The sequence below is a fragment of the Sylvia atricapilla genome, chromosome 9, assembly GCF_009819655.1.
Source record: "Sylvia atricapilla isolate bSylAtr1 chromosome 9, bSylAtr1.pri, whole genome shotgun sequence".
Lineage (NCBI taxonomy): Eukaryota > Metazoa > Chordata > Aves > Passeriformes > Sylviidae > Sylvia > Sylvia atricapilla.
The window spans coordinates 7,602,334-7,629,636 of record NC_089148.1 but is presented as its reverse complement, the minus strand read 5'-3'; the positions used below and the strand labels follow the sequence as shown (position 1 = coordinate 7,629,636).

The following is a 27,303-nucleotide window of genomic DNA, read 5'->3' as shown; positions in this document are numbered from 1 at the left end:
GGGGCAAGGATAGGCAAGGCAAGGGAGGGGCAGGGAAGGGAGGAGTAGGGAAGGCAAAGCACGGGAAGGGTATACACAAGATTGCACAGGATGGCCAGGGAGTGATGGACAAGGTGAGGGGTCAGCAAACCAAGGCCAAGGCAAAGGAGGGGCAAGATGGAGGCAAGGAAAGGCAAGAGGGGCATGGTAAAAAAAGGCAAGGCTAGGCCAGGGAGTGGCAAGGAGGTGCAAGTCAATATAAGGTAGGAAAAGGGAAAAGAGAGAGAAAAGAGAGGGGCAAGGGGAGGAAAAGCATGGCAAAGAAAGGGGTGACAGAGGGGCAAGGCAAAGGAGGGGTAGGGAAGGAAAGGCAAGAGAGGGATAGATAAGGCAAGACAAGGGAGGGGCAGACAAGGCATGGCAATGAAAAAAAATGGTAGGCAAGGGTAGGCAACAAAAGGTCAAAGTAGGAGAGGCAAGGCAAGGCATGGGAAGGGAAGGCAAAGCTTTTTGAACCAAGACAACATAAAATGTGTATCTTTTTCTGGCTGGCCACCTCCAATCAGAGGTCTCTGTGCAGAGGTGCTTGGGCACAGGGGCCTTGATGAGACGGTGCTTAGTTAGGGATAGTTCTCATTCATGCCTTGGAGAGTTTTCAGACAAAACCAGCTCACAGGGACAAAATTGCAACAAAATCCTGTAAACTCTGCTAATAAATACACATTAAGTGCCCTTGCACAAAGGGTTCATGTGCACAAACACATGTGAATGGTAACAGATGATACTGTAAGCCAAACCAGGTGGTTATGTAAATTGTAAAGATGAATGTAGTAAAAGTCTTAAGACTGTGTATGAGGAAACAAGAGTGGTAACATGGGCAAACAAACCAAAAGGCAAAAAGTAGCTTCTTTCAATGCAACAGATTAGTAAGATAAAAGAAAAATTATCAGTGACATTCATACAAACTTGTCAATTTACACCAGCAGAGCTCAGCAAAATCTGACTGATCTCAGAGGTAGAGTTGCCTTATCTTCCGGATAGATCCGTCCCACCAATCACTCCAACGCTGAATTGCCAGCAGCTGAGCTGCACTTTCTTCCTTGATTTGGGCAAACATCTCTTCCACTTTACTTCTGTATTTCTGTATAAAAAACCCAACAATTAAAGATAAAAGTAGTAGTGATGAAATATAATTTTATTTGCCTTAATCCAGGTCTTGATCCATTGTGTCAGAAGACTGCATAGAGGCCACTTTTTTTTTGCCCTTGGCAATAGAACTACATGAATAATTAACTGTTAGCTGTGTTCCTTTTAAAGACTTCTGAAATTACATTATCAGCAATGTTTAGATTTTGCTAAAATGCAAGATCTTCAGCTCACTTCCATTAGTTCTAAGAGTAGGGAGTTGCCTTCTCTCAAGACGCAAATATGCATCTCCAACAGGGGATGCACTCGGGCTCTTGCTGGAGCTTCTTAACTCCAAAGTATGAACTGAAGTATTGCAAAACTGCTAAAAAGTTATTTCCTCTAAACAGAAACTTGTAGACTACCATAAAAACCTCAAGGCACTTTAGTCTTCTTAAAGAGTCCATGCTCCATAACATAAAGTACTGCATTTTTAATGCAACACACATGCAGGAAAATACTCCTGCAGTGCGGGTGCATCCTACATCCAATCCTTTTATTCAACCATTTGTATTAAACCATTTGTATCCAAACAATCACATTCCCTTCAAATCTGTGCTGTAATCAGGTTCTTAGGCACCAGAACTAGCTACATAAAACATACATGCAAATTGATAGTTTTGATGGCATTTGCCATCATTGACAGTATATTTTACATTCCCCTGTTAAAAACAGGTATTTTAAAAATGTTAACTTAGTTCAGTGAGAGTACAATTACATAAACACATCTCCAAGTGATTTAACATAAAAATATTTTCCTGACTGCTGAGCACTGCTGGTTTGAAAACCATTGTCTGTGCCACTCAGAGGCTCAGGGTTCTCTGCATTCTTTCAACAGACTCTGTGAAGAAAGAGTGTTTTTATGGTGCAAACGGTCATCTGTGATAGTTGCAGATATAACATAGGTATGAAGTATTTTACAGCTCTTCATCCTTTATGGGAAAATCAGCTTTTGTGATCCAAGGCTGGAGCTGTAAGCTTCAGAAAGAAAGGTGAGTGAAAACAGGCAGGACAGGAATGGCTCTGGGGCACAGCTGCTTTTGGAACTATGATGCTGCCAAAATGCAGTGTCCTGTTTCTGACACCATCCATGCTTCTCTGCTGAAACAATTCCCCTTTGGCATGTCTCTGAATGGGAAGACTCCCTGAGAAACCAGCTCTGTGTGCTCCTGACAGTATCACAAAGAAAAGGACACGAGAAAGGATTTCTACACACGGGCAATAGGGCTTAAAGATCTGCAAACACTGTGTACATTAAAAATTTACACAACTAAAATTCTAGAACTGTCTTCTTAACAAGCCAAACCCACACCAGCAGCAGCCCAGTCAGGAGTCCTTCCCTACACACCCACCTTATATGCAGCTTGTCTTGCATCCACCACTGCCAGATGGCTCAGGGTAGTCTTAGCGGTTGAAACTGATGCAGTTCCTCTGCAAAGAGTATAGTCTGGAGTGTCAGGAAGAGTAGTCTCAGGTATTCCTGGCCAGCTTCTGTAAAAAACCAAACCAACCAAAAAAACCATGAGGAAAAAAGTTAGAAAAGAGAACAGATCATACTAATTCATGTGACTTGTACTAAGGTGCCAAAGATCAATGTTATTTCTTTTTCCACAAAAGGTTTAGCCTAAGAACATATTTGTTTAGTACAGCCACCTTTTCTTTTAAAGCATCAGGATCTCTCCACAGTATAGAATTAATTTATTTTGAATGACTATTCATAGATCTGAAGGTAATGTATTGAATTGATGAATGTAATGAATTTATAACTAGTGACAGCGAAGTGGCATAGCAATAGCAGTGACATGGTATTGTTTTCCAATACTATATGTAATTCACTGTTATTTGGATCCATTGCAATTCTTTCTTTTAAATCATTACCCACTCATTGCTAATTCAATGACATTACTAATGCTGAGCAGCAGTTTCAACAAGTGCAGCAAAGAACTGTGAGGACAGTTATCAGTTCAGAGCAGAGGAATTAGACAGAAGAGTGTTTAGTATCTTCACATACTACCTCCTTCCTTGTTTCACTAACTGTTGCACGTTGGGGGCTCCTAGAGGAAGTCCAGCTTGTTTACAGGGCATTAAAGTTGCTGTGTTCTCTGTAGACATTTCAGTTTCTGGGAGGTAACAGATGATATGTTAGAAACGAGAACAGCAGAAACCAAACAATGTCAGGAATACAATTGTTTTGGAGTAATTGTGCAGTTCAATGCTCTCATACTCAAAAAATAGCTTTGCCATTCTTGGTTTATTATGCAAATCTTTTAATTTAAAATACTACGGCATATCAAAGCCTCCTCTTCCTAGGGACAGACTGCTGCAATCTTTGACAAGGGAGAGAAGGCCTGAACAAGCAATCTCTTCTTTTCTTACCTGCTACTTTTACATCATCAACAGTGATGGTTTCATCTAGGTCCAAGAGGAGCTTTTCAGTGAGGGCAGCCAGTTCAGAAAAAAAGCTCTGAGCACACTCAGCAGCACAATCCTGTTGCAACATTGGAGACAAGTGAGAGGAATTCCTTTGATAGTTTCATCTCCTTCCCTTTTTACTTGGTTTTGAAAGACTACACAAATATCAAACCCTGGCATTTGGGTTCAAAATTGCAGATTGAAGGGTCTCAAAGTGTCTCCGCAGTATTCTTAACACTGCCTGATTATCTAAAGTTCAAAAAACTATAGAGTTTTGTGTATAGGTGCCTAGTAGTTACACATTTGGGTTAAACCTGAGAAACAAGCTTCTAGCCAAAGAAGATAATTTTGGTATTCAGGTACTTTGGGTGGAAGTGCTTAGTCCAGGTGTTATTCTGAAACAGGGTATTTGTGTTTCTGTGTGTGTACGCAGAGTTAGGAGTAGGAGAGGATACTTTGGAATTAAAAATACGTGTACTCTGCAGACAGTGTGGAATTTGGAGTAAATGGCCTGAGAGAAGTAAACAAAGGGCTTTAATGCTGGGGAGCCAACCTTCACTAAACCTGGGGGGCAGAGGGGGAAAACTATTTTGATTCCTGAATCTCTCCTGTAAATTCAGCTTATTACAGTTCTTCATCTTGTAAATGTGTAGAAAGGTGTACTAGAAAACTAAACTTGCACTAATGAAAAGCAGAGAGAAGAAACTCTTCCAGGCATCTGTTGGCTGGAATTGAAAGAACCAACCAGAGGATGTCACCACCACAGCCAATACTCCTACCCACCATTAAGCTGATAGCCAGTAGGTTCTATGAATGATACAAAATACTGTAAGTTCTACAATGTGTCTAAGCACCAGCATGTGCATGTGCGTGTGTGTCTGTCTGTCTGTGTCTGTGTACATATATATATATGTCTATACTGCTCTAATGCTGACAGTACATCACTTGAAAGTTTAGCAATATATGAACAGGATTGACTACAACTGAAAAAAAATTCAAGTTTCCTTTGGATGGGGAGGAAAAAAGTATCCAAAGTACATCCTCCTTTCCAAATGCAACATTTAAGTTCACATTAAGGGCTTTACAATTACCTGCAGCATCTTTGTGTTGAGGTGAACACCATCAGTTTGATCCTTTTGCCTTTTTATTTCCTCTTGGCACAAAGCCTCCAGCTGAAGGGAGTTATTTGGGTGTCCTAGAGAGTAATGTAATTTTCTCCGGTGCATAGTCTTTAAGGAAATATGTTAGAAAGAAACGCTTTCAATAAAGAATGTACTGTGAGCCATAAAAAGGAAGAAGTCAAGTACAAACATTTTATATAAAGGTGTTCAGAAAGACAAGGAAAATGGAGCTACCTCTTGGCTGTGTGGGTATAAGCTTTGCAGTGCAATATGCACCAAATTGCCTCTCTGCTGGCCTCTGGTCTCACTTTGGGATTTATTTTCAACAAAAATGATCTCTTCTACTGTGTGGTAAGTAAGATATTTTTTACATCTCTATATTGGTAATTTTTACCTAATTTTTAATACTCAGACATAATCTCAAGACACTGTAGCATTTCCTGCGTGATCTCTGTTATGATTCTGTTCTCCATTCTGATACTACTTGTCAAAATATGCCTCTTTTATGAATGATGGTAAATAATAGTGTTTCATTATCCCTACATCATAGTTCTTACAAATGAGTGCATGTCCCATGCAGTAGGAGCTGTCTGGCCATACCACAAGGTCACAGCCCTCACAGAGCTGACAGTCCAAGTGTCAGCTGACAGGCAGAGCTGAGAAGGTTAGAAAGAGGCAGCCCAGTGCTGGAAGCTGGGAGAGAAGGGACAGAGTTCCACAAAATACAAAGCTTCCGGGAGAACTAACCAGACTAACTGCAAACAAAGCTGTGCTCAGCTCAGCAGAGAGTGATGAAGCAAACAGTGAGAAGGAGAAAAATAGAATGTTACCAATCTGATGCACTTAGCATTGGTTACACTAAAAAGCATTCCAGTATGTCCAGGATACATACCTTCACATTCTCCCACTCTTTCAGCTGTCTGTTGAAGAGATGCTGAATATGGCCAGTAGAAGAGCTGAGTTTCTGCTCATGGACTTTTAAAAGACTTTCCACCACAAGCTGGGAAACAGAAGAGAGCTCCTCCTCAAACCACTTCAACTGATCCCGAAATTCTTTTTGGAAAAGACAAGGATGTATATGACACAAACAGCCTGGAGTTTTCTCTCACTGAGATTCTATCCCTGACATTCCTTTTTCTAGGTGCCGTGCTTTGAGAAATATACACTTGCTCAAAGATGTGACTTTGTACAGGTCTTTTAGTCAGGTGCCCTTCTGCTACACTTTTTGTAGCTGATAATACATAAAGAAGAATATTGGCTCAATTCCCAGTAAAGTCAACTTTACTGGAGTTTTTCCACTGAGTGTGATGGATTACAACAACATAATTCTTGGTCACTGCAACGTTCAGCTTACATACTGAAAAATTACATACACAAGAAAATGCAAATCTTAACTGATTTAATGAATTTACCTCTAAGACAGGAATTGTAGTAATCATCTGTCTGCCTTTGGTATGACAGTAGTTTCATTCTGAGCATTTCTGCCCAATGTTCAAATTTGTCTGGCAGATCTTCAAGTATTCCTATAGGAGGATTCTTCTTATCTCCATAGAACTCCTACAGAAGGGAAAGATAAACCAGAAAAAATGTTAATAACACATTTAAACATGTCACATCTAGGTATATAACAGTAGGAGAAGAAAGGACATTTTTTGGATGATCTGCCAAACATTGAAAGAATCAAATGATTTCTCTGACACAGGAGTACACCTGTGAAAGCAGAATTGACTAAAGAACATTTTCTTACCTCACCAAGGCAGAGCAAGGTGGTGTTACCTTTCCAGAGAATATTCATAATAATCCCCTTAAAAGTACTGAAAACCAAAAACAAACAAACAAACAAACAAATTTGATCACACTGTTAAATAATCACACTGGCAATATTCAGTGTTTTTCAAAGCTTTTGTTCAGGATAATTTTAGTACACTTTTCAAAGCATACACAAACCAATATTTAGAATGCCTAAGAACCCTCCCCCATATTAGCACGGATTCTCTTCAGATGCAGCCAGGACAAGGAGCTATTGTAATTGCTCACTGGAAAGCACTGCCACTTCACTGTCACAAAAAAAGCAATCTTAGCCAAATTCCTGTGCCCAAAGAGCTTACTATGCATTTTAGATAAGGCAAAAATATTTGAAGGTAGGTCTAGCTGTTTACTGGAATTATTTTGAAACATAATATGGAATAAAATTCCCAAATCCTTAAACATCTTAAGCAATAACTTGAATAGTTTTGTATGGCATGTACAAAATATCTCAGTTCTCTAGAGTACAGCTGCAGATATCAAGAAACAATATGATCATTTTCTTAGGGAAGGGGAATGGAACCTGTTTGCTCCTTGTTTATTCCTATTAAATGGAATACTGAGCAGAAGAATGAAGATATTCTTCTTAGGTGTGATAATAATTGGAAAAGAGGATATTTTACATTCCCCACCCACTTCTTACAAATGTACAAAATGGGCTCTAATAAGACCCCCCACTTCAGACATTAGACAGAATGAACTAGATGACTTATATCTTCACTATGATTACACTGCAAAAAGAAACTGTTCTGGAAATACTTTGAACTATAAATATCAAGGCTAAATACCTCAAAATTCAAGGGTGATCTCTATAGGTCACAATGATGGATGGATGGATAAATAGATACACACATACATACACAAGAGGGTTTTAATAGATTAATTTCTTTTTCTGGAAATACACAACTTACTCAGACTTTGAAGGCCTCTTTCCAAATATCTGGTATCTCTCGTCCCTGGTAAGAGATTTTCTGCCTTTTCCACTGCAAAGGAAAAACGTTAATTTAAAACTATCCACAAGTGTTTTCCTTCTCTGGCTGATGATTTAAGCTAGTCAGTCATGTGACAGACATGAAACTGAAGAAAAATCAGAAAAAATGTAACTGTAGAACTAGTATTCTGTGTGTCCTGGTTCTGGCCAGGACAGGGTTTATTTCTGCAGTAGCCAGGAGGGAATATGGCCAGGACCTGGAGGTTATTCTCTAACCTCCCATCATTGTGGGGTGGAAGGGTCCCTGCTGTTGGGGAAATGGGGTGACAGCACTGTCAGGGATTCCATGTGAATGGCTTGCCTCTCTTGTACAGTTTGCTAGTAACATTGCTGCTGTTACCATTAGTTTTTTTTATCTCATTGCTGTCTCTAGTAAATTGTTCTTGTCTCACCCATATCTTCACCCTTTGTGCCTCCAATTTTCCTCACCAGCTGCTGCAGGGAAAGGGGAGGGAGCAAGCAGCACACGGTTTGGAGTGTTTTGGCAGGAGCACAAAACTGGGGAATACCATTCCCAAACCATGACAATATAAAGGTAGTATTTTGATGGAAAAAGATTCTCGGAATTCTCTTCTAAACTCTCTTTTTTTTTTTTTTTTTTTTTTTTTTTTTTTTTTTTTTTTTTTTTTTTAATTGTTGTTTTCACTATTACAGTAGCTTATTTCATCAATCTGTGGACTATGCTGAAGACATCCTATTTAGACACACCTGAAAATTCAGCCACTTTAAGGGTTAGTCGGTGTTTTGACAACTTAAAAAAAATGGTAGCAGATGAAGGAGAAAAAGAATAATATTTTTCCAGTCAAAATCTGGGGAAAAAAGCTGATCATGTGGACATTAGCAGGTTAAGAGATTCCAAGTGATAAGCAGCAGATGGAAAGAAGGCTAATACAAAAAAGCAGTAAGAATCTTTCAATGAATAGACCAAGTTTAGGTAAATTCTTGCACAGGATTATTTGAAGTAGAATTTCTCCTTTTAGGGGTCTCACCTTTTTTTTCGCTTTGTTTCATCCCGAGACAACCTCTTGCTAGTAGACTTCTGAGAATGTGCATCAGATCCCTTCTTCTTTACTGGGCGAGGAACTGCTTGTAATTAACAAGGAAAGAAGAAAAATATTGCAGAAATGCCAACTGAAGTGCTTCTTATGTGTATATATATTTATATAGAGGGGACAACTACAGGAACAATCATTTCTGTCAGACAGGCCTGAAGTAACCCAGAAGTGACAACAGCAATAAAGGTGATGTGCTGGGGCATGAGTACAGGAATGTCACAGAAAATACATGGTAGATGGAGGAGACTGAAAGCAAATTGGAGGCAGGCCAATGAAGAGAATTGAATGGGCTATGTTCACAGTACTGGTGGTCCTGGGGGCTTGCAAATGTGGAAATGGCTGGAGGAGTCAAGGTCTGCAGAAGAGAGAGGAGGAAATGGGAACCCAGAGGCAGGGAGCATCTGGGGTTACCTCTTGTGCTCACCTTTGAGTCGATGATGATACACTGTGAGCAGAATCCCTGATTCCCTCTATATTGCATGATTTCTGCTCCACTTCTTTTCTTAACCCTGTTTCCCTTTTGCTATCACACTTACTCTTTTTAAGATTATTATCTCATTCTGCAGCTGTCATTGCTTTAGGAGCCCAAAATCATCTTAATCTAAATAAAGATGTTCAGGAAAAGAGTTGAAAAGCACAACTATCTCAGAGTTCCTAGCATAGAAGCCCCTGGCCTGGACCACACTATACCTGTGCAGTAAAATGCCAGGAACTACAATTTAGATGAAAATAAAATATTAAAAGAAATACAAGCCCACCTGGATCCTTTGTCCTCTGATTTAGCTCTCGGGAATTTTTGGATGGGTCAAATCTGGAGGGAGAAAAAAAAAAAAAAAAAAAAAAAAAAAAAAAAAAAGAAAAAAAAAAGTTAAGTACTACTGAATATCCTGTCATTTTTTTGTTCTATACTATATTATATGGCAAACTAGGCAAGGAGATCATATTTAACAGATGGGGTTACTTTTACAACAGACAGTGTATATAGAAGTAATTTCATGGGGCTGATTGTTTAACTGGATTTTTGGAATTTCTATAAGCAAAACACAAATAAAATTTATCACTGTATACTACATGTTACTTATTACTCACAAAGGGATATTTTTGGCTATAAGAAATCTTGGTCTTAAAAAGAAAGGAGTCTCAGTTAGACTAATTATTAAAGTTAGATTAATCAGAAAATATGTAGTACTATTACCTATGAACAGTCTATTCACTAGTTCTGGGCAAAAAAAATATAAAAAAAGACAAGGACAGAAAAATACCTTTAGGCAAACAAGTACTTACCCAGCTAAATTTTTGATAACATTTAATGCCAAATCTTGAAATATTGGTGTATCCATCCCGCTTGGATTTAACAAAGGGAATTTTTCAGGATCCAGTCCCATCACCAGCCTATTGTTCTCATCTCTGAGACTCTCTTTTGGAACAGCAGGAGCAATGGAATCTTGTAACTTCCCGCCCTTGTCAAGAGTGGTCAAGTCCTCTGGCAATGTCCCATCTGTGTCAGGAGTGGTGAACTCCTCCTGAAATGGGAAGAAAAATGAAGCCCTGTAACTATAGCAGGCAGTTAGTGAAAGCAGTCCATGTAATGACTGACTACTAAAGCAGGTTTGCTAAGCAGACAATATCCTGCTTCACAGGCTGAAATGAAGTTTTTGTCATTCTAACAGCAATGTTGTTACAGCTATACACTCTAAAACACTTCAAAGCCATTAAGAGTAGGTTCTCATCATAAACAGTATTTAAGGATGTCCTCTTAGAAGGATACACTCTTAAAACAATGATCTACTGAGATTACAAAATAAAGACAGGCTTTCCAGAAAAGGGAGGAAAGAAGACACAACCCGTTTGATAAAAACAAAATCCCTTCAGGACACATTTGGGATTTTTTTTTTTTTTTTAATAAATAATTTCAAGAAACCTGTGAAATATGTCCTTCTGAATAGTGCTACACCTTGCAAACAAACTCTTGTGAAGCACTGAGCAACTCATTGCAATGCTATGTATCTCTTCAGCATTTTGTAAACTTGGTGATTTATTCAGCCTCTTAAAAAGGCTGACCTAATGTTACACTGTCAAAGACATAATGCAGATTCATTATGTCAGCATAATGCAGATTCTTTATTCATTTGAAAATTCAAAGTACAAATTCTGAAAAGACATTAAAACGTGTACACATGAAAATGCTCTCAATATGAAACAAAATACAGAGAGTCTGAATGTTATCTTACAGTGGCATTTGAGATCTCTGCTTTGACTAAGAAGCAATCAAGGTACTTGCTCCTGTTTTTCAGCTCTTTCAACACCTCTCTGGCAAAATCGTATAACTCTTCAGAAGGTAAAGCCTGAAAGATATGGTAATACAGATGGGGTTTACTAAACTAACTGTTCTAACCTTTTCAAACATGCTGACTCTTGCAAACAACATTATTTGCCTCTGTTCTGTCACCAGTTTATGTACACACACACGGAAGCAATGAGATTGTATAAGAGGTTTTGGTTTGGCAAACAGGAAAACAGGTACTGGCTGTCCAAAAAGGACTGTTGTGTTTTAAACCCAGCTGGAAATTAGGCACCACACAGCTCAACCCTCCTTCTCTCCCTCCTTGCCCTGCTGGAATGGGGAGGAGAACCAAAGGAAAACTTGTACGTTGAGACAAGAACAGTTTAAGAATTGAAATTAAAGAGAAATACAGTGATAATGGTAAATAATAACAATAATAATAGTAGTAGTAGTAATAAAAAGTGAAAAAGCAAGTGATGCACAATACCATTGCTCAGCACCTGCCAGACCCCCTTTCTGAACCCAGACTGGCCCCTCTGGGTAACTCCCGCAGTTTCTAGACAGGACATGGCATTCATGGGCTGGATGTCCCTTTGGCCACTTTGGGTCACCTGTCTCAGCTGTGCTCCCTCCTAGTTTCCTTTGTGAACCTCCTCAGTGGCAGAGCAGGAGACAAGGAAGAAAAAGTCCTTGACTTAGGATAAAACAGACTTGGCAAAAACTGAGTTATCAACACCATTCTCATTCTGAACCCAAAACACAAGACTGTAACAGCTACTGAGAAGAAATCAACTCTATCCCAGCTGAATCCAGGACAAGGACCTTTCTGAGCAAAAATTCTGTGTTTCTGCCCAGCCCCATTTATGAGGAAACAGAAGTCTTCCTCAAAAATATTAGTTTTTGCCAAATTAACAACAATTAATGACAAGTCAAATTAAATACCATTTCATGCTGATCAGAAGTTACTTCTTTTTCTGCAGTAGAATAAAGACAAGCATCTCTCTTCTGCTGGATTTTCTCCAGGTAGGACTTCAATGTAACTGACTGCAAATTGGAATTTGCTACCTAAAGCAGAAGCAAACACCAAGAAGTGAAGTCCCCATTGACAGGAGTTTCAGAGGCTCCACTTTCAAACCATTAGAACTACTGATAAGAACTTGTTAAAAATGCCTGGTACTCAGAGGAGAAGCTGAAAACAGTAATTCATAAAAAGAACACTTCACATTGTTCACTGCACCACACAAAAATGCTGGTGAATTCAGATGTACATACTCAATGTTCTGCAAGGCCATATTATTCCAGCACAGCTGCAGCAGTATTAAAAATAAGCAGACAGTGACAGAAAACAGGTTTTAAATCAACATTAAAAAATCATCTCATCTTTGTCCACTATGAATCAGCCAAAATCTCCCTCAAAGGTATAAAAGAAAAATATTATAATGAATTTAAGCCAAGTTCTGGTGTTTCTGTCTGTACCTCTGATTTGATTTGCTGTCGTAGCTTTCTCAAAGATTGATGGACCTTCTCCATAAAGGCTCGACTCCGAGAGAGAGAAGCAAACTTTTTTTCAGACTGCTTGAAAAGTTCAGTAGCCTTTAAGAATGTCAGAAACAAAAGACAGGACAAGACAATTTTTCACTTTTTAAAACTTAAATGATAGAACTTGCCATTTCTACTATTTTTTTCCATCATGTAATTGCCAAACAGAAGAGACTCACAGTTCTAATCTGAAAGCAGGCTGACTGCAGATCGTAGCAAATATGTCAATAGGAAACATCATTTGAAATAATGTAATTCTGCATACCTTCTCCAAGCAGCTCGATTTTATTTCCTCCACATCTCTCTTGATTGAACTTTCAAAGGAGTCAATTTGTTTACTTTCTTTCTGAAGACACTCATTGACAAATTTCACCTCCTTAGAAGAAAAGTCACCGCCCTCTGAAAATAATCTGAGAGCAAACACAAAAACAATTGGCTGCGAGTTATCTTTTTCTCCAAGACTCTTTTAGCTAAACAGCCCTGAAACATATGTATCAACACAAATGTGACAAAAACAGCATCATAATTGTGGTTTAACAAGATACCTTTTTTGGTTTTTTTTATAGGAAACTAGATTAATAACAAAATAAACTTTACTTTTACTGTTCTGCCTATGCAACAAACACAATTCCCACAACTACGTCACTATTTATAAACAACACTTCCAGGAGATCCATATACCTGCAACTTTTGAGGAAAGCCATGTTCAAATCCCTTAATTTTCCTAAAGCTTCCTCCAAGTGCTGCTGGTAACTTTGCACAGTAACCCTGATTGATTCCAGATGGTTGTGGAGCTCTGATTCCAGAGTGCTGCTGGAAGAAGCTGATCTAAGAGCAGATAATAAATAAAAGACAGGGAAAACATGTCTGAAGAGCAACACACATGATTCAGCTGTAAAAACATGAAAAAATTTGAGGAAAAGTGATTTATGCTCTCAAAGCAGCTCCCTGAGCTGGGATGGTTTGGATGAACCCATGGAGGGTATCAGCAATAGCTGATACAATTGAGCACTTTTCCTCAAAAAAAATTAGTCAACTGTGCATATTCAGTAAACTGGATAAAATCCAAACAGATGAAACATCTTTTCTACTTCAAGACTGCTAGCACTTTAAAAAGAGTTGAAAATTTCCATGTGTTTAGTCCTGATTTTAGTTTCTTCAGGGAAACAATGAAATTCTTTACAAGTTTTCAAGTTTTATGAAGTAGTCATCATTGAGGAGCAATGACATATAGACCAGGCTCAGAATGCAAACCATAAACATCTCAGACAGCATTCAGGAGTATTTTACCAGGGAGATTCACAACAGCAACAACAGTGGCACACTTACTGCTCAGTCACAGGAGCGTGGAACAAGTCATACTCCAAGGCATGGACTTGGGAAGGAAAGGTGGTGCTGAGGTTATTTAGCTGCTCTGAAAATCTCAGGAATTCAGCTTTCTCCTTTTCCAGGCCTTCTGCCAGCCCTGCACTGTGGCACTCAAGATGCTTTTTGTGAAGTGACAGCTCCTCTGAGAACAAAGAAAGTTTTCAGTAGGGACATTCTTCCCTCTTTACTGGGAACTATTACAGTGCCCACTCAACCTGTGATCAGCAGCAGCAAAGTAAACAAAGCCCTCATAGCAGTTAAAACATACAAATTAAATACATTCATTAACATTAAATTAAATTCAATTTGGCTCCTTTGATTTTTCTCCTGTGTAAGACATATATCCTTAACACCTCCTAATCCATTCAATCCAAACCACAAATGTCTCTTGTTTGCTCTAAGCATTCTTTTTCCTTTAGTTTTGGTCATTGTTGACATCGCCATCATCTCTCTTATCTCTGTTCCCAGTCTAGTAAAAAATAAAGGTTATATATTTTAATGGAAAATCCACTTTTCCTGGTTTTGTAAGGGAAAGAAAAAAAACAGTTTTGGTCTCCCTTCTGGAATGATAGCTGGATAAATCAAGAGCCAGCCAATCACCCCAAGAAAGCTGCCAGAAGAAGCACCTGTCCTTTTTACAGAAAAAAGGGAAATTGAAAAATTATTTGCCTGTTCTCCAAAAAAAAATTTTTTTTGCTTATGTGTTTAAGACCAACAAACCTGTCTAAAATATTCTTTTCTCACCATAAAAACTTAACACTTTCCATGCAAACAGAGTTTTGCTTGGAGGATGCTCTGTAGCTGCTCAGTGATATTTCAGAGTTCAATCCTCCCTCTCATGTTTTCAGAAGCTTGGCCCTGACATTTTGGCTCTCCCAACTTGCTAATTGCTTTTTCTGCAATACTTTAAAAATCTTTTTTGTACACCACAAACTCGTTAAATAACTTCAAGGTGGATGAGAATTCACAAACACTGACAATAGAATGTTCAACATCTTCTACAATCCAGTTGTCAATCCAGGCACTGCTGTCTGTTTTTCCAAAAATAACACAGCACAAACCAGAAGAGCTATAGTAAAGAAATGTAATTTTAAAAATACGTGAGTAACATAATATACTGGGAATTCATCGACAGTCAGCTGCTTTCTACTGTCCTCTACTACTGAGTCAACTAATGCTGAAACAGATTTTGGCCCACTTAGGACCATCTCTAAATGAAGACAGGTGATGCTCAGAATACAGAAAAGGTCAATACCAGCTCGAACATTGTAGATATTTGTCTGTATCTCCTCCTGCTTTTCTTGATGCAACTGAAGATGCAGCAGAAGGATTGAATTTAGCTCCTCTTTCTTGGCAGCTACAAAGACAAAGGAGTTGGAGAAGGATTCTGCAAACCATTCCTCCAAGTGTTCAGAGAAGCGGAGGTGAATCCTATGATTGCAAAAGAAATATTACAGTGAGGAATAGGAAATAATAAATAAGAATTTATTGACTATATTATTTCTAAGAATTCAACTTCTGGCTATAGGAAGGTATGGTTTCAGTACCATTTGCACAATACTGGTAAAGAGTTTTTGAGCTAGCTGCATACTACTGAGTACCAGGCATTTTACCTTCATGGCTTTGTAGGGAATTTGGGCAAATTACTTGTCTTTCTGTAATATGTTTTCTCACTAAATGATTTTCCATAAAATATGGATGTTCTCTAAAGGTAAATGTTTTGGTGGTACTTTGACAGCCATGGATACAGAGCAATATCTACATTTTCTCTTATTTTTATCAATTTAAAAAAGTGGAATAATGACGCTGTTTGACACCATGACACAGACTCCGAGATTCAGAAGGCTGAAAATGACTCCTTTATTTCTGGGATGTGTTTCCCTTTTATACTATTTTAAACAGAGCAATTTGATTGGTGAAACAAAGACAAACCTCTTCAATCACATTGGTCAGACCAGAGGAACATCAAGAAGTCCCTCCTAGGGAGAGGAATAAGTAACATACTACAGTTGCAAAAACATTTCTCCTGTTTACAGAAAATTCCCTGGGGAAAGAATTTCAGAAAACCAAAACACTTCAGGCATGGAACCAGGGCTACAGGATAAATAATAATTGTACAATCATAACTTTATAATTAAGTCTCTAACTATATAAATATCTAATTATATAACAGTAACTAGATAACTTCTGCCTCTGTAGTCTAATGTTTCTTCTAAACAGCTGAAATTTGTCTATTACATAAGGAGAAAGAAAGAACAGAAATTGTTTTTTTACTCACCTTTCTTTCAGCTGGACAAACACGGCTCCTGTGAGAAGTACATACTTCAAGTACGTCGGAAGTGATTCTTCTTTTTCATATTTTGTAAAATAACTCTCTGTGATGTCAGTCTTTCCTGCCTCCTCAACTTCAAGAACGGTGTAAGTGTTTCCACTATCAGTGGGAAAAACCTCCGTGGCAATTTCAGCACTTTCTGCCTCGCTGCTCTTGGACACTGACTGGGAAATGGTTGGAAATTATCACATTACTTTTAAAGGTATCAGCATAGAACCAACAGTGCACCAGCTAGTGTAGGAATCCTAAGGATATTTAGAATAATGTTCGTATTCTTAATTTGGACATTTACACAGTGCTAGAAATATTTATATAATTATGTATTTGTATATTTATATTTTTATATATGCCAGCAAGCTGTTCAAAAGGCAAATGAATTTGCTAAAATGCCATTTGTAACAAGAACAGAGCTAAAAGTGCAAGACTGAGAAATGTTTCAGTTTCCCTCTGCCATCCCTACCAAAAGCACTTTATTCAATGGCTGAAACAATACTTTATATAATCTGAATTTTAAAGGTAATGTAAATTTTCTCTAAAGTGAAAAATTAATACACCAATAAGGTTTTAAACCAGAAGAAATTTTCTTTTTACCTGTTTGAAGATTTCCTTCACACTAAAATGCTGGCTGATGGACATAGTATAAGAAATCAATTCCCACAAAATAGCTTTTGGGTAAGCCATTACTTCATCCATTACAATTTGCTTGAGAGTCTCATTCCTGTAAAATTTAAGGTCACTGTTTAAGAGACTCAAGTATGTATAGAAATAAAATTAAGTATGATTACAGTGCCTTTAAATCTGAAGATACCTTTCTGATCAATCTCATAAAAGCTTTAGCCTAAATTTTGCCATTGATCTGTTTATACTGAATATAATCACATCCTGGCTTGTTAAAGATTAGTTCATTACAAAAAAATAAATGCACAAAAGTTAAGAAAAAATTTATAATGAAACCTTTAACATCCTTCCTTTTGGATGGGGAACCATTCAAACACTGCTTAAATAAGAGAGGTCAAATTACAGTCTTCCATGTTAGTTCTGCACTGTGCTCAGCTGTGACTGAGCCTTTCTGGCTTATTTTCCTTTCCCTTGAAAATAAAGCTGAGTCTTGATTCAAGAAAAATCCATGTTCACACTTGTTTTCATTTACATTTGCTTTTGCTTTATCTCCTAAACAAAGATAATTATGGGAATTTATGCATGTGTTCAGATAGGTTACATTCTATTTCTGCAACCTGGCATTGTATTTCCACTTGGTCTGTTACCTCTGGCGTGTTTTTAACTGCTCAAACGATTAATAAGAGTACCAAACCCACAGCTCTAACCACAATCCCACTGTGAGGTGTATGAATCTGCCTCTCAGGTCCATATCACTCTTCCAATGTGCCTCTGATCCAACAGGCAGGCAGGACCTCCTGGCTGTGAGAACAGAGCTGCTTCCTCTCAGGCTTCACACCTGCTGCTAAGATCTTTAGCATGGAGAGCAATATTGTACCAAATTTCATGTGGTTTTTTTAAAGTTGCAAATCCTTAATTGTGAGAAGGATGAGAGAGAGCTTACCAAAAGAAATACTTGGGCTATCTTAAAGATGTTAGTCCTTGCAACTTTGAATGACATCAAATCTGTGAGTGCAGAGGTGACGGTGCAGACCAATTTTGATTTCTGTGATTCAAGAATCTGAACTACTAGTTTTACCTTCTGAGTAAGGCATGGGCATGGGGGTATGGTTTTTGAATTATAGCACTCTTCCCTTGTCCCTAAATAAACTCCTAAACTGTGGGTATTCTTTGCCTTAGCCTTGTTCAATATGTACATTATTTTATATTTTTACATGAAGTAAAAAAGCAGTCTTTTTCAATACCTTCACGCAACAGCATAAACAAAGCCTGAGTAGTACAATTCATGTTAAAATATGCTTTATTTTTAAGTTTACAATACAAAATTCATACCTAGTTCTAATTTGATCTAACGAAGAAAGGGTGTTCTCCAAATATTCCTTCAGCTTTTCTTCACAGCTGGCCATTTTCATTTTTTCCAAAATTGTATCCAGATCATCTTTCATCATCTAAGACCACATAAAAAAGCTAGTAAAAATGCTTTAGTATACACTAAAATCTCCATAACTATTTAGGAATCAAGTAAGTTAATTATGTACACATATTCTACACCAAGAAGGGAAGCTACCTTAGCAAAACTCATCACCTCTGAAGATCTTCCTAATGAATTAATGAACACCTCTGACACTGCCACCCCAAGCTGGCTGTTGTAACTATGAGAACTTGCACGAGATCTCACTATAACAATTGGCAGCCACTTTATACAAAAAGCAATTCTGATCTTTACCACTGTTGCCATATCAAGAATGAGACAGGACTGTCCACTCAGTGTGAATCAAGCAGTTAGCAAAAATGCACTTGACAGAATGAAACTGAAAAGTAGAAATCCCAATACAAAAGTCAGATGTTTTTAATTTTATAGCAGGTATTTTGAAATCCAGAGGGCTCTTTGCATTAAGTTCTTCCTTTACTTTATACCACACCCTTGTTTATATGCTTATACCTGTATTGTGTTATCCTGTTCCCATCTGAATTTATCTACTTTCTTTTGAAGTGTCTCTTGCTGCTGGGATAGCTGGAGTTGATGGACATCCCACAGACCCATGGCCTCCTGAAAATAGCTGTACAAGCCCTGACAGTGCTCCTCATGCCATTGAGCCATCTCCTTAAAATCACTCTAAAGAAACATTCAAGTGAACAAGTTATTTTTAAACTGCTGGAGGGTGAAATGAATGGATAACACGATATGTAACATGATAAAAGGCTGCCTGGAATTACACAACTGGTATTCAACGTGGTGCCTTCTATTGGGAGAGTAAAAAAAAAAAACCAAGTAAATTGGGTAAGAATGTGGATTTTTATTCTACAAGCTGAGAGTGTCAAAACTTCTGTTTATTCTGCCATTGTAAAGCACAAATTACGTTCTACAATTTATCATTTTAGGAACAACTGCCCAGTTATTTTTATGTCTAGAATCACAAAAGATCAGATTGGAAGACATTTGGGAGATCATTTAAATCTATTCCTCTGCCTATAGGCAGACTGGGCCATATGTCACTCATTTCTACCATAGGCATTTCAGATATAAAGGACAGTAAAAATACAATGTATTTGTATTATGAATAATAAACACAATAATGATGAACTCTTCCACACCAAACTTTGTTTGTTTGTAGTGTTTAGTCACACTACAGACCTCTTTCTAATGTGACCATCAGTAGCCTACAATGCAGAAGGCACTGCAGGTGGGAGTGCAGGAAGAACAGACTAATCCCAAGTAGTGATAAAAACAAATGTAATAAACCTACATCCATCTGCTCCAGTTCTTCTTCAAACCTATGTTTTAGTTTCTCAGTCATCTGAAGCATGTTGGAATGCACAACTTCAACATCTTCTACTGTGCAAATGTTCATATCCAACAGAGTCATCTAAATGAAAGAAATAGCACATTACTGACACGCATACAACAAATCCTGCCTGGCTTTCAGAGAGCATGGCTAAACTTACTGTTTCTTTTCTTGTGATGGACAGGGGAAGATTCAGCCTCCCAGATCCCACATTCTGGTAGTAAACAATACAATTCCATTGAATAGAAAGGGAGAAATTGAGGCAGACAGGTGGAATTTCTTTATCACGGTAAGACAGATTTAGCACAAAGGCTGAGGGTCCTTGGACCCTCCACATAAACACAGGACAGCACCCCCTTCACTACTGGCATTTTTTTATAGCTTTTACACATTTGAAGTACAAATACCAAATAGTGCTGTGAAACCAAATGGATGGTTACCTTTTGAACAGGATAAGATAGAGGTTAAAAACTAAATTCACTTGTTATCCTAATGTTTGGTGGATCCTCAAACACAATTGAGGCTTTTATACATTTGAAGTACAAAAACAAAATACTGCTGTGAAATCGAATAGATGGTTACCTTTTGAACAGAATAAGACCAGAGGTTAAAAACTACTTTCACTTGTTATATGAATGTTTAGTGGATCCTCAAACACATTTCACTTTAAAGACACACTGTACCAAGGCTACCACACCCAAAGCTGTGACACTCACCTTGCAGACCTGCACTTTTTCCTGACATTTGCCCTGGACCAGCTCATACTGGACACGCATTTTCTCCACATACTCCACATTATGGGTGTCTGAATGATACGAAACAGACCACAGTCAAAATTCCCATATTTCACAGTGTGAAATGGAAACATGACAGAGGCCCTGTGCTCAATCTCAGCACAGGGAACAGATCCCAGCAGTGCCTGCACACTTGTGTGACACTACCAACCAGTCAAAGAAGACATTTTAATACACAGCTCTTTATGCTTAAAAGCAGCAAGTTATTTACAATTGCTACCAACTTCTTTGCTACCACACAGGCTACAAACATCCCAACAGGATATGCTCTGGGGCAAGAGAAGGCAGACACAGAGGAAAGGCACACTACAGGACTCAGAGAAAGGAAGTATCTCCAACACTTCCCCTCTTCTTCCCCAAGAGTTAAAAAGGAGTATTTTTGTATGATTGAGAACTGATCCATGTCAAAACTGACCTGCTATTGCCCCCAGGTTAATTCTAGCCAGTTCCTGCTAGACCTCACCATGCACAAGCGTTTGTGCTGGCCAAAAGAAAGTGATGTCACAGGCAGCTTCTTTGGGTCTTATTGCCAGCTCAAAGCAGCTGAGAATGTATGTGGGAACCCATGGAACAAAGAATAGAGCAAACATGCATTTTTAAAGCAACTGCCTCACTGTTGGCCAGGAAAAAAGACAGCATTGCTTGAATTCCAGACTTTTTATGATTTCCCAACTTACCTATACTTCTGTTTAAATTCTCCAGAGTTCTGTACCATTCATTTATGTCAGATTTTGTATGTGTTGGAGGCAATAAGGCGCTATCAAAGAAGGAAACAAGAGTCAGTATCTTAAAATACAAACCAGTCAGTACTTAAAATATAAAATTATGAATCAGAGTATCCATACTATGCTTTATTTCATTTACAGCCATCTTGGCAATGAAAATAAACCAGAGACTGTTATTGTTCAAGGCCAACTGTTTACTGCCTGACAAGAAACTAACTGTAATCTACCTTGTTCCTACATCCACTGTAAAAAACCTCCCTGTAAATATTGTAATGCATTGCACCCAAAAATGCTTCTTGTGTTCAGGATGGATAGTCAAACATAGCAACGTTGGACTTCTACCCAGACTCCCCTCTTAATTTATGACAGAAATAAAATCCCATGCAGAAAAAAAAGCCTTGACAAAAGCACCAACTTCCAGCTCTCCACCGACCTTTGTCTGCCCATTTCTACCACGTTTCAAATGTCAGTAAGATTTACTTTTGCATTCCTGCATTCTTAGCCCATGGTCAACACCTATCCAGTGTAGCTGGTGCACTGAAAATCAAGAGGGCATTTTTTTCCATTAAAAAGAGCTGTAGAAAAATAGGTTTAGACCCTGTTTTTACTGCTGAATTTAACAATCATACACTGACAGTGTGTGACTTGTAGCCAAGTCCCTCATTAGCTCCAGAAAGAACTGTTTTCCTTTATTCTATACCCTCTTTTGCCATACCCAATGTGCTGCAAAACCCTCACTCTCTGTTCACTAAGTACAATCTGCTCCTTTATCATATTTTCCATTTCCCTTTTCACAGCTGGGGGATTCTGTATTTCTTCACTTGCCATAAATTCTCTGCAGGACAGAAAAAAAGATATGTATAGTGGAAACATGTGATATCATATGTGATATGTATAAAGAAAAAATGATAAAGTGTTACTTTTAATAGAAACCACAAGTGAATACCAGTCACTTTGTGTTATTCATTGTCCAAAACAAGACTGCAAAATTTCTGACCTGAAACTCTGAAGTACAGAGATCTTCTGGATAAGCTTCCAGTCCTTGACTCTCTCTTGCCACTTCAGTTGATGCAGTTTGTCTTTCTCAAGCTCTGATTTCATTAGATTAAAGAGCAGCTTGGCAGTTGCCCTCTCATTACCCAGCAGGGCTCTGTTTATATTCTGTGGATTAAAAAATAAAACCAGGAGTAGAAGCAGCATACAACACAAAAAAAACCAAAAACAAAACAAAAAAAAAACCTAACCAAACCAAACCAAACAAACAAACAAAAAAAATCTGTGTCTTCTACAGAAAATGAGGAGAAAAAAAGAACACAAATTATAACCAATACCCTGCAAAGTAGAAATCTCTTCTATATTTCAGGGATAGGCAGGAAAAAAGAATTTCAGTTGGGGAAAAAAAATTCTAGGAATATTCAGACTGCTATCTTGCCCCAGGTAAAACATTTACCATGGCCTTATCATTAATGAGCTTGTGAACATCAGGTGCCAAGAAGAAGGAAATTTCCTCCAGTTTCACAGTATACTTGGTCAGTACATCTGCTATCTGTGCAATAAAAGAATAAAGAAAAGCAACAACAACAAGAAGTATAACTCAAATACCAGTTTCCCAAGTTAAAAAACTACATTAACAAGAACTTTTCCATTAAAATAAATTCCATTAAATTAATTCATTAAATCCATTAAAATTAATTAAACTTAATTGACATACAATTGACAAACAATAAATTGACATACAATAAATTGACAAAAAATAAATTGGCACACAGCTTGAGAAGTAAATTTTAATATGCTAATCGTAGTTACCTTAAAGACTGACTTTTTCAGTAATTCATAAAACTAGTAACTAAAACATTCCACTTTGCAACTACTCAGCTGATTTCTCTTTAATATCTGTGATAACTGAGGGCTCTGCAGACAGGCTGCAATATGAATTGAAAAATCATCCTTTCAAATATCTGAAGGGAATCCACCAGTGCCTGTTTTAAGTGAACACAGAATTAAAGCAAATGCTTCCATCTCTGACATTCATTGTAACTAATCCAACAGGAAGGTTACTGGTGATACCTGAGTTACAAAGAGAGGAGAAACTGGCATTGCTAGAACAAACAGCTTTTCTTTGCCTACAAGGAGAGTGCAGCAAGCTCTTCCATAGTCTATCCATTTTTTTTATCCAAACATTTCCTATGATGTCCAGTGACTTTTACAGGTTAGGTTGAAGACTACAAAACCACATCACTTTTGCTACTAAAACCCAGCCAACCCAAACTAAAGTGGAGCTAGGTCATGTCTATGCTCCTTCTCAGCTGCAGAAGAACTATGTCCCCCAAAAAATAACACACCAGATGAAAGTTTGGCCTACACAACCCTCCAGGAAAATAAAAGCAGCTCGCATATTCCTTGCACCTTTAGTAGAGGTAATTGTGAAAGAAAGAAACATCTTAAAACTACAGAAAAAAGGTAGCTTTTTTCTGATTATGTGGGTGTAAAATGAGTGAATAGTTTGTTGGTGAAAAGAAAGCAATCACCACACAACAGAACTATTGGCAGACCTCTGACTCCTGTGGAAATAAGCTGCTCTTTGCTCTGATCCAGCATTATATCAGCAAACAACAATCTTATGCTTAAGTAACATTAAGACTGCAGCTCACTTTAATGGCTCGACGCCTTTCGATCTCCTTTAGGGATTCATCCACTGCCCTAATCCACTTCTTTCTCTTTGAGGATTCCTTGTGGATCATATTCCACAGTTCTTCCAAACACTGCAATAAAAATCTACTCTCAATCTCATTGAAAAGTGAATGCATATAAAATAATATCTTACAAAAGGAAAAAACCAATAATTTAGGACACCAGTGAGCCGTAAGATGTTACAGAGAGTAGGTACAAGAAACTGAAGTTGAGCCAATGCTCTGAACTGCCTTACCTCAAACGAGAAACCTTCCAAAGCCATGTCAGACGCAATCTTTTCAAACAGCAGTTTGCTCTTTTCATCTGATTTCATCACTTTTAGCTGAAGGAATTCCTGAAGCTCCAAAACAGAGGCTTCCATCTCCTAAAACGGTAGGTCATCGTGATCATTTGGCTATTGAGCCCTGAGCACTCAAGACTCTGGATGAAAAAATCCTGCCTTACCCTGCCAATGCAGTCCAGCTCCTGCTGCATTTCGCTCACTGCCCGACAGTGACGCTTTCGCCGCCTTTCTGCCAGGTGCTGCCATGCACTGCTGCCTGCTTCCTCAGCCACTGCCAAGGAACAAATGAGGATTCTCTAGCCTGGAAGTCTTGCTGCAGGACATGGGATGCATGAATAATAAATCCCTAAATCTACACTGTGACCGCCGTGGTTTGTGCGGCTCTCGCTGTGTGCGATATCTTTCCATGGGAAGTGCAACCGTAGCAAATACAGGTCAAAAATACTAGACTGCGTTTTAAAATGTCCTCAATTCACTTCTGATTTTCAGAAGGACGACACCATGGAACTATCAACTAAGCTCAGGTATGATGTAAAAGAATGGCATTATCTCAGGAATGAGATCTGCTTACATCAGAACAGGAATTTATCATCTAAATGTAACCTGTGACTGACTGACAATTTCACAACTGGGTTTTTGTTTTTGTTTTATTAGAATTCTTTTCATCTTCAAAACTACCTACAAATCATCCCAAATGTGTCAGGCCAATTCTGAGCTTGATTTTAGTCGCAGGAGGAGGAGTGCAAATTTAGCTGTAACCAAACTGTGTATCCTACTCCCCTCTACCTCATTTTGTGATAAAATGTTAACTGGATCCCCCAGGATACAAGCTGGGTGTTAAAATGAGGAGGCAAACCCTGCAAGGTGAGGTAGTGTTTATTTATCTTTACAATGACTCTGCTGGGGAAGCAGCAGCAGCACTCATCCACTGAGGGTCATCTGTGCTCATGAGCCATAATGAACTGAATGTGCACTGGCAAATGGGCAGCTGGAACTATCAAGGACTCTAAAAATATTCTAGGACTCAAGGGATTACACCATTCCACTGTGAACCTCCCTGCCCTGGGAGATGTACCACCTGAACCCCACTGGATATAATTCTAGGCAGCCTGGGGTTTTGGGAAACCACCACCACTGGACACCAAGAGAAGAACCTGAACTTCCACAAGACCACCACTCCTGACAGGACTGCAACCACTGCAGCCCTGACCAACAGGGTGCCACAGGCTGTACTCTGACTCTGTGGTTTTAAAACAGTTTTTCTGTATCATTGCACTTGCTGTAATCTTCCTATTAAACTGTAACTCCGATTTGAAATCTCTTGCAAGGCATTTGTGTGGGGTTCATTTCTCCTGCTGGTTTACATTCAAACCAGCACAATTTTACACCTTGCTCAGCTGAACCTGTTACATGTACCATGTCTCCTGTGAATGCAAAGTAAAATAGACGACACTAAGGGAAACCAGTGTTACCAACTACATCAGGCAGGCCTCTGACTTTCTCAGCTGAACTTGCATCTACATTTCCCCAGGCCTGTGGAAAAGTTGTAGGTTGTCTGAAACAGAAAGGGAACAATTCGATTATTCAAATATTCAACTATTCAAAAGGCTTTGATTTGTACTAAAAATGCACCAGGAGTGGGACTAACATAATAGTATAATTCACTTTAATTGGCAAAATGTAACATTAAAATGAGAATAAGTATCATTCTAACTTTAAAGAATATAGTTCAAAGAATCAAAGTTGATTCTTCCAAGACAAACTGAAGCCTGGGTAGTTCCCAACTTCAAATCTATTAGAATTATTATTGCCATTAAAGCAATACATGCTAGATTTAGTACGTATAAACTACAAAGGCATGTAAAACAGCTCCAAAAGGTAAAAAACCCATGAACTCTTAAGGAGAAATTAGCAAGAAATGTGGAAATAGCCTTTATCTGCCCAGTGCTTTTCCCAACCCTGTGTTTCTCCTTAGGGTCGCTGAGAATCCCTGTATCATTATTCAGAAGCTGGCTTAGGGTCAAAAAGGATAGATGCATAACTTCATTCTTGTTCATCTTACTGCATCATCATGTAAGCCATTTACTTGGAAATACAGCCCAAAAAATATGTGTCAGACTGGGTGTATATATAGATTGCTACAAGCAAAGACAATTCCTTTTCAAAAGAAAAGCCATACAATATGCCTCCCATTGCAAATATTCTTCTGTTAGCCTGCACTTCAACAGGCAGCAGCTCATTATACTAAATTTATATTTAGCAAGGAGACAGTCTATTACAAGTCCTTAGTGCTATGACCAAGAATGCAGGAGTTTCTAATTTCCAGTGAAAATCTGTCCATTTCATACCTTTAGTTATGAACATATAATTGGGGTTTCACACTTCTGTTCTCTACCTGTCTGACTGTGGCTTTTTTGTGAAGTCCCTGGTGGGTGTTTTCCCAACACATCTCTGCTGATCACACGGTAATGGCATGGCATATTTAAAGTGCACTTTTTACTCTTCTTAGAGGACCTTGTCTTCTTTCCTTCATCCAAAAGGTGGGCTGAGTGAGCCTTCAAAGAACCTAATTTCAACAATTGGAATTCCTTTGAGCCTACTGAATGGAGAACAGTGGTAAAACAATTAATAAAAAATACTAGGGGAAAGACAGCAGAAGAGAAAGGTAAAATAATGAACCCTACATGCCACATGCATAACCATTTTCATCTAAGGCAATTTTCAAAATGAGAAGAGAAAAAGGAAAATCTTTTCCTCAGAGAGGAGAAGTGGAGTAACTGGACTGCGTTGCCTTGCTAACAGTTATCAGAAAAGTCAACAGCAGAGTAAGAAATGCCTGAATCTGGCATTGCTTCTAAATGTTTTACTGCTGTTAGGATTCTGCCTTCAGTTAATATAACCTGATATACAACAAAGAGATGAGAACACATGTAGATGCATTGGAGAGCATATGCTGGAGATAACACATTCATTTTTTACTACAAAAAAACTCAAACCAGAAATGTTGAAAATTACCTGGGGTCATTTCAACACCCAGCAAACTGACTAACACAACCAACTCCTTTGGCTTTTACTCAATCCTTTGCTTTTTTCACCTGGGCCTTGGAGGTCTGTTTACAGCCTTCCTCTCTGTGAACATGTCACACTGATCTATTGAGAACACATGGCTCACTGCAACTGGCCAGGTCTGCTTCCAGAAGAACTGGCAACTACAAGCTGGGAGCCAAGAGAAGATACAACACTTCACTTGGAAAAGGCCCTTCCTTGAATCACATGATCCCAGAATGGTTTGGGCTGGAAGGGACCATAAAGATAGATCATCTTCCAACCTTGT

At 38.4% G+C, this 27,303-nt stretch overlaps 1 protein-coding gene across 1 annotated transcript; it reads right to left on the bottom strand.

Annotated features, from left to right (window-relative positions):
• Positions 1–305: 305 nt before the first annotated feature.
• On the bottom strand, positions 306–26,594 carry CCDC180 (coiled-coil domain containing 180). The gene is made up of 34 exons (XM_066325547.1): positions 26,365–26,594; positions 25,442–25,524; positions 24,131–24,240; positions 23,922–24,050; positions 23,647–23,757; positions 22,446–22,541; positions 21,993–22,156; positions 21,711–21,830; positions 20,948–21,027; positions 20,193–20,281; positions 19,438–19,557; positions 18,633–18,806; positions 18,023–18,138; positions 16,664–16,790; positions 16,019–16,236; positions 14,996–15,171; positions 13,702–13,882; positions 13,054–13,200; positions 12,638–12,782; positions 12,310–12,426; positions 11,776–11,898; positions 10,781–10,894; positions 9,834–10,072; positions 9,308–9,360; positions 8,484–8,580; positions 7,415–7,486; positions 6,445–6,511; positions 6,110–6,254; positions 5,590–5,750; positions 4,668–4,805; positions 3,541–3,652; positions 3,179–3,284; positions 2,517–2,655; positions 306–1,120 (listed from the first exon to the last, which is right to left on the bottom strand). The coding sequence occupies exons 1-34, from the start codon at positions 26,442–26,444 to the stop codon at positions 989–991; spliced, it is 4,281 nt and encodes a 1,426-aa protein (XP_066181644.1). The 5' UTR covers positions 26,445–26,594; the 3' UTR covers positions 306–988.
• Between the last annotated feature and the right edge of the window lie 709 nt (positions 26,595–27,303).